The sequence below is a fragment of the Branchiostoma belcheri genome, unplaced genomic scaffold, assembly GCF_001625305.1.
Source record: "Branchiostoma belcheri isolate BF01 breed outbred unplaced genomic scaffold, Haploidv18h27 scaffold278, whole genome shotgun sequence".
NCBI classification, from domain to species: Eukaryota; Metazoa; Chordata; class Leptocardii; order Amphioxiformes; family Branchiostomatidae; genus Branchiostoma; species Branchiostoma belcheri.
The window spans coordinates 150978-161279 of NW_017803885.1; the positions used below are offsets into that span (position 1 = coordinate 150978).

At 42.8% G+C, this 10302-nt stretch overlaps 2 protein-coding genes across 2 annotated transcripts in view; one reads left to right on the forward strand and one right to left on the reverse strand.

Annotated features, from left to right (window-relative positions):
• The first annotated feature begins 1640 nt into the window (after positions 1-1640).
• On the forward strand, positions 1641-3113 carry LOC109472475 (tumor necrosis factor ligand superfamily member 6-like). The gene is made up of 3 exons (XM_019772251.1): positions 1641-1662; positions 1905-2035; positions 2342-3113. The coding sequence occupies exons 1-3, from the start codon at positions 1641-1643 to the stop codon at positions 2627-2629; spliced, it is 441 nt and encodes a 146-aa protein (XP_019627810.1). The 3' UTR covers positions 2630-3113.
• Positions 3114-4062: 949 nt separating this feature from the next.
• Positions 4063-10302, reverse strand: part of LOC109472477 (neurogenic locus notch homolog protein 1-like) — a 16940-nt gene continuing 10700 nt past the window's right edge. Inside the window, exons 12-21 of the mRNA XM_019772253.1 lie at positions 9032-9424; positions 7982-8092; positions 7689-7802; positions 7394-7507; positions 6875-7099; positions 6493-6621; positions 6066-6185; positions 5535-5648; positions 5246-5323; positions 4063-4679 (exon numbers count right to left, since the gene is read on the reverse strand). Of these exons, the coding sequence (XP_019627812.1) occupies positions 4567-4679; positions 5246-5323; positions 5535-5648; positions 6066-6185; positions 6493-6621; positions 6875-7099; positions 7394-7507; positions 7689-7802; positions 7982-8092; positions 9032-9424 (1511 nt within the window). The 3' untranslated portion in view covers positions 4063-4566. The remainder of the gene's footprint in view (positions 4680-5245; positions 5324-5534; positions 5649-6065; positions 6186-6492; positions 6622-6874; positions 7100-7393; positions 7508-7688; positions 7803-7981; positions 8093-9031; positions 9425-10302) is intronic.

The following is a 10302-nucleotide window of genomic DNA, read 5'->3' on the forward strand; positions in this document are numbered from 1 at the left end:
ACACACACAGACACAGACACACAAACACACACACGCACAGACACACACACACACACACGCGCACAGACACACACACACACACGCACAGACACACACACACACACACACACACACACACACACACACACACACACACACACTCACACACACACGCACAGACACAGACACACAAACACACACACGAACAGAGAATGAAAGTAAAAGGTGACGACAGCTTTGTTCTGCCTTGTGAATTAGACTAGGTTACCTGGGCGAAAATGAAAGTTAAAGCACGCGCGCATTGTCTTGGTCCCTGCGAAAATATGTGAACTTCGGACTATTTGCTAGATAACCGGTCGTCTAATCATCTGTAAAAATAGCAAAAACATCACACGTGTTTTGTAATGCCTGACAACAAACAGATGGCCATTGGTGCATAAACACAAAAGGTCACAGTATTAAAAGGCAGTCCCATAGCCTTTTTGAGGCCGTAGAGGCAGTGTAGCCTCGTGTGCAGGCCTCCGGGCAGGTACATACTGCGTTTTGTAGAATTTTCATGCGTTCTTTTGATTCCGCCACGGATGGAAACCTTCTCTCGGCGACTGGTTGTAGGATGGCCGGCAAGTGAATGCGTTACAAACGCGTTAAAATCTCTATAAAACGCAGTATCAGGACACCCCACCCCCCGGAAGCCTTCACTGGAGGCTAGAGGCAGTGTAGTGCGTATGGGAAAGTGGAGCCCATCCCCCTCCTTCCACTGCCCTTTATCTCACCAACCGAAGTCAGGTACCAATTTTCCAGGCTAGATGTTGTGGCCTTTTTCAGGGACACAACGTCTAGTCTACCCAGGAATGCCAGGAATCGAACCCTTGACCCCTGGATCTTGTGTCCGTTAACGTTAGCACAAATAACACTCGGCCAAATGTTTAATAACTGACGCGGTGGTCAATAGAAACAACACGCACCTCTTGGACCGGTAATCTCGCTTCTGTGTCACAAGTATGAGGCCGAGGCTTGACGCCTTCTAAATCGATATGCTACTGTTTTAGTTTGTTTTCACTTTCCATTCACCTACCTGTGTTTTCAGACGGTCTCACCTGACGGGACGGGGGAGTCCAAACCGTGCACCAGCAGAGGTATGCTCTTTTTTATTCGTTTTTATTCATTATGCTCACCTTCGCAAAAGGAAAACGAATGTTGTGCTTCGTTCCGTCTCCTTTTCCTAACAAATAAACAAATAAGGTCAAAGATATTGCCCATACGATTGTCGCCATAGTGACTGGTGCTGTAGCAGGCACCCTGTGGTGTTGGATGACATTATGTAGCAAGTGGCAGGACAGTGTTGGAGGGACTGGTCATCTTGTATATCATCTTATTTCTTGGAATAATGTCACATTCAAACATCAGTTCTGTAATTTCATATTTCCCGCCATTTTGTCCAGACTGTTTGCCATGGCACCTGCCAGCTGTCGGTGACGTCATCGAGAGGAACACCAGCTTCCACCTGCCAGTGGCGCTCCTAGCGGGCAGAACGGGACTGCAGGCAGCGTCGGGTAAATTAAATTGTCTATTAGTACAAATAATAGAAAGTTCATTGTAAGTTCTTGCTCGTAGGCTAATCACAGGTAAAGAAACTGTTACATGCAACATAAAAATGAAGGATGGACAAGGAATATCAATATAGTATGTGACTACTCTTAATCTTACTACTAAACACTTAATTCTAACTTATTGGGTTTGACTTCTTTAGACGAAGGACCCCACGTTTTGTATAATATTATGTGTGGGTTTTGTGATGTTAAAAGGAGAGTAGCTGTCTTTTGATAATAGTCTTTCTTTGACGACGCGGGCTTGATTATCTACACTTACTTGCTTACATAAATGAAAGAAAGTGGGAGGTTCTGAATTCTCTTTGTTTTCAGCAGGTCCGAGCCGGATAGTGGACTGGCAGTCTGGCGGAGGCGGAGCTTCGTACCTTGCGCACGGCATGCAGTACAGCCGAGAGGAGGGTAGCCTGGTGGTGCCGCTTACAGGCTACTACAATATCTACTGCCAGGTACGCTTCACACACAATCCGCTAGATGGCGCACCGACACCGTATTAGTTGTTCACTTCTATGTCGGTATGCACTTACCAAACTTTGTTCTGACTAAGAACGCCTAAAACTTTAAAAGATAATGATAGAACAGCTGTACGCTTTTAAAAAAAATGAATTTTTGAAAATGTTAATTGGTATTTTAGAGCGTGTTTACTCATTTTTCGCCTTTTTTTAATTATTCACTGCAGCAATTCTTTAGGGCATAGATCCTAACTAAGTCCTTGCAGGTGCAATGTATGAACTTTAATTATTCATCCATTTTAGATACAATTCAGACATTTTCCGCCAGAGGGAGCTACAGACACGGGCTCCCCGCACATGTCCTTCACGGTGTACCAGCTGCCCAGGTCACCCCCCGCCTACCGCATCATGACGGGAGGTGGTACAGTCCGCACCGTGCTGGAAGGTGGGCCGTGGGCGAAAACATTTTACGTTGAAGGGGTGTTCAGGCTCCAGGCGAGGGACCACCTGTATGTGACGGTGTCCGACTTGGACAAGGTGAACCCGAACGAAGATGTCACGTATTTTGGGGCGTTCTTAGTCTCGCGGTAAAAGACGAGGAAAAACAAAGAAATATTTCCAATATTTGCCTTAGAAGAAAATCAAAAGATTTTAGAGCAACGACAATCCGTGACCACATACAGTTAGCCTCTACCAGGCTTCAGAGTCGACTGGAAACAGTAAAAATTGGCCACGTGGAGCAGCAAATTGCACTCCCTTGGCATGTGATCCGTCTATTTGGTTAATTTCCACTTTTTCCTGCCGCCTCTGAAGCCTTGTATACGTAGAGGCTACTATACAGTTAAAACTGCCTTTGGAGACCACTTGAGGCACCAAAGAGAATGGCCACAGTTGACAGGTGACCACTGTGAAGAAGAATCTTAATGTTTGTTGCCTGGTTTAACAGAATACTTTACGTCTTTCTGTACTGGTTATAACCAGAAAACCGACGATAATATGTCGATATTAATTTTATCATGATCATTTATCCGGAATCAGTGCAATCAATGATGGCATGAAACCCAGAAAAGCTAAGCTTAAATCTTTAGCACATATTCAGATGCATTTTGTGCATCATGATACATTGTATTAATGCTTTATACTGTAAAATGAAATATTGTACATAAACAAATTCAAATGATGACAGCTTCAAATTGAGCTGTACATTGTCTGCCTACCGCATGGAAAAAGAAACACTGCCAACTGCTAATACATTTTTATCGATCCAATAAATAGATCGATATTCTAGACAATCGATATCGATTCTAAAGAAATCTAAATGGAGAAATCACCATGTATATAGCAATTTCATATTTCTATTTTTTGTAAATATTTTCATAAATATTAAATATAGAAGCCCACATGACATATGCCCAAGCATAAGCATACAGGCAAGCCAAAGACAATTTGTACATAAGAAAAAAAAAATTCCAACCGGGATTATTATCATTGAAGGGAATGTGGGATTCAACACTGGTATCGATATATGGACGGTAAACAGAATCATATGATGTAACATTTATGCTAATCATAATTTTACTGACTTTATAATTAATTCATCAAATAAATGGATGGTGTTTCCAAATGAGTTTTCGCTGTGTTCTTTTGGAACTTAAATGCACGTATTAAGGCTCGTATACCATCGGCATACAGTGTAAATTGGCCAGGCAATTACCAATAGCCATACAGTATTCATTTGCCACCGAATGGATACAGTCTGGCTAGTGGTAACTTCCTGGCCAATTTGATATTGTCTGACGGCCACCGAAAGATCGGTTTGGAGATTAATTCAAAGGTACACCCTGCATTTTGGTGTTGTTAACAATAATTGAAAGGTGAATCGGAATAACATAATGATTGACTGAAAAGTTGGGGTTTTTTTCGTCACAGGGAAGAATTTTCTTAACTTAGAAGGAACTCAGCACTATTGTATTAAAAGAGCGAGTCAAAAATGGACAGAAACTATAGAATATGATTTTTGCCGCATTTTATTGAATCTAATATCCACTCTCTCTAGTTACCTTCGCCAGGAAGGTTATATTTTCACTTACGTTTGTCATTCTTCATTATGTCTGTTGATCAACAAAATAACTCAAGAACAGCTGGATGGATTGGTTTCATACTTTATATTTGGGGCATTAAAAGTTAAGCGAGGGTGAACATCATTAAACATGTCTTATTCAAATTTGGGTCTCATTTGCAGAATTTATGAGGAAATTATGGAATGGCCTTCTTTGTTAAGATAATTGGGTGGAGAATATGTTAAACTGATGTAATTCATGCAAATAATCTTATTTGTATAATCATGGGGAATAATCTTTAATCTATCAGTCATAATAAAGGTTAACATCATTTGGCGAAGGTATGAGATCGTGGAACTCTAGTTAGACTCTAGATCAGACCAAAAACAAAACTCAGAAAACTTTCAAGGCACGAATGTAGGCAGCCATTGGCTGCTGGTCGTCACGTGGGAGGGTTCGGTCATGACGTCACTCATCAGGCCTGCAGGAGAAGGCTGCCACGCCCTCCTGGGTGCAGTACATGCCGTCCGGACAGGAGGCGCTGCTGCACTGGTAGGGCTCCACCAGGCGAACGGTCGGGGCTGGAACAAGGCAGGAACATATCTCGATCACCCTACATGACGTCTATGAATAAAGTTTACTTTAACTACAAGCTTTGACTAGGCAACTAAAGTAGCCTCGGTTCTAATCACACAGCTAGCCTAGCGCCTTACCATCTTAAATGCTTCTGCAATGGGAGTGCATAGAATTTCAAAGCGACACATTTTCTTGTGCTTGTCGAAAACAAATTGGGTTTCTTTGCTGGAACATTTAAGACCGATCAATTGTATATATACCGACCAAAATATATACCGATCAAATATATATATATATATATATATATATATATATATATATATATATATATACAAAGAGAGAGAGACAGACAGACAGAGACAGAGAGAGACAGGGAGAGAGAGAGACAGAGAGAGAGACACACACACACACAGAGACAGAGACACACAGAGAGAGAGAGAGACAGAGACAGAGAGAGAGAAGGAGAGAGAAGGAGAGAGAAGGAGAGAGAGAAAGCAATGATGTTCTTACAGCTGACCTATTTCATCAATAGAACTGTACAGTGCTGTATGTATCTTAATGTTGTTCTTACCCAGGCAGCTGAAGTGGGTGATCAGATTCTGGCAGGTCCAGTCGAACGGACAAGTCACCATAGAACACCAGTCAATTTCTGAGGAAGGAAAATAAGGACTGAATTTCATTACAACATAAAAATGGCGACTCGTCGACTTTTCCCCAAGTGTTCTTCAGGACAACTAAGGACTTGAGGTCTTCTTTCTTGTGCTGAAAAAAGTGTATTCCATGAGCTCTTAATGTTATGTGCAAAAAAACAAAAAGTCTATACATGTAGGCTAAGAACACAAAAACGACCCAATATTTACCGACTTGACAGTTGTCTCCGTTGTACCCGGTTGGGCATCGGCAGCTGTAAGAGTTGACTTGATCCTGGCAGGTTCCGCCATGCTGACAAGGGTTGGACGCGCACTCGTCAGTGTCTGTTCAACAACAGAAAAGGTTACGGAAGTTGTGAGTAAAAAAAATCAGGGCTTTGAAATTAGTGTGAATCCCACTTCTGACACCATTTTGGCACATCCTTGAGTTGATGGAAATATAACCTGTCTTGTTTATTGTAGAATTAGTTAGTAGAGGCTAGAGGCAGTAGGATCATAGAATAACAATAGTAGACAGTCTTGGGTATAGCATAATTTCCACACATCTATATGGCCACATGGGTAAATGCTTCCGGCTATTTTACATTGATTTTTTCTTTCTTTGTTCCTTCTGTTTATCGTTTAACAGCCAGAAGTGTCAAGTGATTGTGCATATTGTAAGAGCCAGCCATGGAACGACATTAAGATGTCAGAAGTCTGTACGATTGCCGGGAGATGCTTTATTGTAGAATACTTCCTTACCGGTTTCACATAGGAGTCCCTCGAACCCGTCCAGACAGTCACAGAAGTTGGTAGACTCTCCGAAGCAGGAGGTGCAGTTTCCGCCGTTCTGACACACGTTTGGCTCACATGGTTTGATGTCTGCAAGTGGAGAAAAAACATGACAAATATGGCTTCTGCTTATGGCTGAATCAGTCAATCAACCATTAATTCGTGAACACCAATACTGATACTCTTCCGAATGTCTTTTCAGGACACGATTTTCAGTTGGCCTTAGTGACCTCCTCATTTACCGGTATATCAAAATGTCGTCCTTAAAACTTTATCGTATTTTTTCTGGGATGATCTTTAGGGTGCGGCTTCTCAGGTGACCGGACTTTTGGAAAAGTTGTATGTTTTAAATACTGAATGAGAGAAAGAAATGTGTGAATCAAGACATGTTCCGTACCGGACATGCAGACGTAGTTGTGCTGCTCCGTGCAGAAAACAGTCTTTGCCTGGTAGTTGTTGGAGCTGTCCAGGAGAACACACAGGTCCAGCGGAGACGAAGGTTCGCCTGGCAACCACTGCAGGGGAGCTGGGTGGTGATTTGATAAAAAAATAAACTAACTAGAAACAGCTAAATATTAAAGCTACTTTTAAACACAATAATATACATATTTTAGATGGTGTGATTTTAGTGGCCAGCCTGTTTGAAATGTCAGTGGAGGCCGTAAAGCTGTTTAATGCTATTGATCAATACGTATAAAAACGGTGATTACTTCAGTCTCATTCAATTTTGTTCATTGTATCCAGAGGATGAGTTTGAAACTAGTCACGTCTGTATGTACCTTGAACAGGCGATCCATCGCTGTAGAGAATCGGCAGCGGCGCGGTTTTCATGGCGAGCCAGTTGGAGACGCCGGTGGAGGCCGCGATGGTGTTCGCCAGGAACTGTTGCTGCTGCGGGTCTCTCAGGTCCACCATGCGGCCGCTGTTGGCACTGCAGGCCTGGGTGGCGTCCCGATGGGTGGCAGCTGAGGTCGAGAACTGGTAGCAATCTCCGGCAAAAGATGCTACAGTACAGAAATAGTACAATGTACTTGAAAAAAATCTTTTCGCCAAATTACAGAAAATGTTGGGCCAAGTACGATACGATTTGTCGGAATCAAGTGAATATAAGTACGCTAAGAAGTAATGAAAATAGCTTAAATTGATAAATGCTGTAGTTTTAAAGATTCAACAACAATCCCAGATGAACTGGTTCCTAAGACAAAAAGGTCTCTTGGAAAAAAGCTCCCACCGTATTGCATTGGAGAGAAAAAAAACTGTATATCGTTTTCCTCTAGAATTGTTCAAAAGGGCCTTACCAGTTTCACAGTGCTTCCCGGTGGTTTCTTTAGGACAGACACAGCTGTAGCCGTTCACGTGATCCAGGCAGGTTCCTCCCAGCTGACAAGGATTGCTCGCGCACTCGTCAATGTCTGAAACATAAACAAGGACTCTAGTTGGAGGGTAAAATCATAGAGGCTACATTTTTATATACACTCATTCAATGTTTTCAGTAATACTTTTCATATGGCCACCTGGCGTACAACTTTTGATGTTATGATTTCTATTGTTAATCTCCTAGCTAGCGTAGTTTATTCTAAAACTAGTACTGACCTTGATCACAGTTGTTGTTCCCTGTCCAGCCACTCTCACAGCTACAGGTGTAACTCGCTACGCCGTCAGTACAGGTTCCGTGTGCACATGGAGAGGACAAGCACTCATCGATGTCTGATGAAAAGTAGAAGCATTATAAATAAAGTTTTATACAACTGTTAAGACTGTTATACAACTTTATTTTTTCCTTCTTATCTGATGGTGCAACCACAATGACAGTTTGAAATAACTTCGTTTGAATGTTAGTAAAAGAACAGGGCAATTTAATGTAAATGAAACAATCAAATACTGACCTTGATCACAGTTGTTCCCTGTCCAGCCGTTCTCACAGCTACAGGTGTAACTCGCCACGCGGTCAGTACAGGTTCCGTGTGCACATGGGGAGGACAAGCACTCATTGATGTCTGGAAAAAAGTGCAGACCTAGGTTATCATTCAGTGTTATAACGGATTTGTTAGTTCCTACTAGAGCCCTAGCCTATTGGTAGATGTAATTGGCCAAATAGACTGAATGATATTCCGTAGGACTTAGTCTAATCTCCAAGCAGATTCGGTGGGGCAAGGGGACTTTATATTGGCCAGTCCTGTATCCATTGGCCGCCTGTATCCAACGTTCGCCCCACGTTCGCCCCACTAGTATCTTCTCTTAAATGTCAGTAACTGAACAGGATACTTAAGGTTAATGAAATGATTATGCAAGAAACATATCTCTTCTAAAATGTATTGTTTTCTCTTTTTTTATAATGAAGCAATTGAATACTAACCTTGGTCACAGTTGCGTCCAGTCCAGCCGCTCTCACAGGTACAGGTGTAGCCTTGGTTACCACCAGTACAGGTTCCGTGTGCACATGGGGAGGCGGCACATGTAGTAGCGACTGGAAATGGGAGGTTCAGATGATTCAGATTTACTTTACTGACCTGGCATGTTACAGATGTGGCAATGCATCATGAAGGCTGCGGAAATTTACATTTGTTATATCATGTGCATTATATAAATGAATTAATGAATGTTCATTTACGTGTCTTGCGACTTTTGTCCATATGGGCTTATAAGACACCAAAACATAAACATGAACATAAACAAAGGTACAGAAATCGTATAAACATAAATCCAAGTCCGATTTATATTTATGCCATTGTCATTACATTCAGGTTAAAGCATTTGAAAGGGATAATCAACAATATCTTGCTTTTAGAGCCTTGTTCTACATCTAGTATTAGAAGTCCTTTTCAATATATGTGTTTTGCTACTACATGTACATGTTATAGTTGCCAAGAAAGTTAGAGGAAAATGCATGAATTTATCTGCCTTGTGTAATAACGATATCGAGGCTGTATCCTCACCTGCACACAGGACGTACATGTTGTTGTAGGACGCTCCATGCAGGCCGTAGTTGTGAGTGTCGTAGTCCACTCCGTAGGCGCTGTCATCACTCAGCCAGCCAGGGATGTACACAAAGGTGTCATCAAGAGGCTGGCACTGCGCAGGGTTCCAGGTTCCACACAGTTTAGTGGAGAGGACATAGGGGGTGTAACAGGGGCCACTACCGGTACCGACATACGTGATGCAGCCTGAGGTCCAGTTGTGGGTACACCCAGCAGTACCTGACCGGTAGCACGGATAGTCCATCCCCGCAGCAGTACAGGTCTCTTTCACGTTGTGATTGGTCATCGCTCCGTTCACACGAACCTTATAAAAGGCCCAGGTGTCATGTGTGGTCAGGTAAACCTGTTCGTCTGAAGAAGTAAGAAAACTTGGTATCACCAGCTTATGTCAAGTTTTTTGTTCAAGTAGTTGGAATGTAGATTAGATTTTGATGAAGATGACAAAAAGCACCAGACACACACACATACACACACAAACACAAACACACATACACACACACACACACACACACACACACACATACATACACACATACGCACACAAAAATAATGACAAAAACACCAAACACACACATACATACACACACAAACACACACACACATACATGTACACACACGCACACAAACTCACACACGCACTCACACATACACACACACACACACACAGATACATACATACATACATACATACACACACGCACACACATACATGCACATACACACACGCGCGCGCGCGCTCACGCACAGACAAACGCTACCGAAAACATAACCTCAATGGCGAATGTATGATATACGACACGTACCAACACAGCTGGCAGTAACTGACCAGACGACATGCAACTGGCTTCCGTCCCACAGTTCCCACGGTGACCTGATCTGGTCAGGTGTCATGGCGCAGTTCCGGACAAAAGCGGAGTCTCTGCTTAAGCCGGTCGTGCGTCTTACCAACCACATTAGCTCGTATTCGTTGAAGTCGAGAAAGAATCGACTGTCTGTGTCACTAACGTAGATAGGTCTGCCGCTACTGGTGTGGTCTGTTCTGGTGAATTCCCAGGTCGTCGTGTTGTAGATCGTCACGAGGGAGGGTAGGAAGTCGGCATCTCCGTGCAGACGGACCCTCGCACAGTTTGTAGCGCCCCCTACCGATTGTAAAACTACCACGTCAGCCGGGACGTCATCTGAAACGAATAAGGATAAAGATGCAGACTCTATGTGGCCGCGATTGTAAG

Coding starts and splice junctions, on each gene's coding strand:
- LOC109472475 (XM_019772251.1), top strand. CDS start 1,641: ATGGACAAGGAATATCAATATA. Junction 1,663..1,904: donor GGACAAGGAATATCAATATA/GTATGTGACTAC, acceptor TGTTTTCAGCAG/GTCCGAGCCGGATAGTGGAC. Junction 2,036..2,341: donor ACTACAATATCTACTGCCAG/GTACGCTTCACA, acceptor CATCCATTTTAG/ATACAATTCAGACATTTTCC.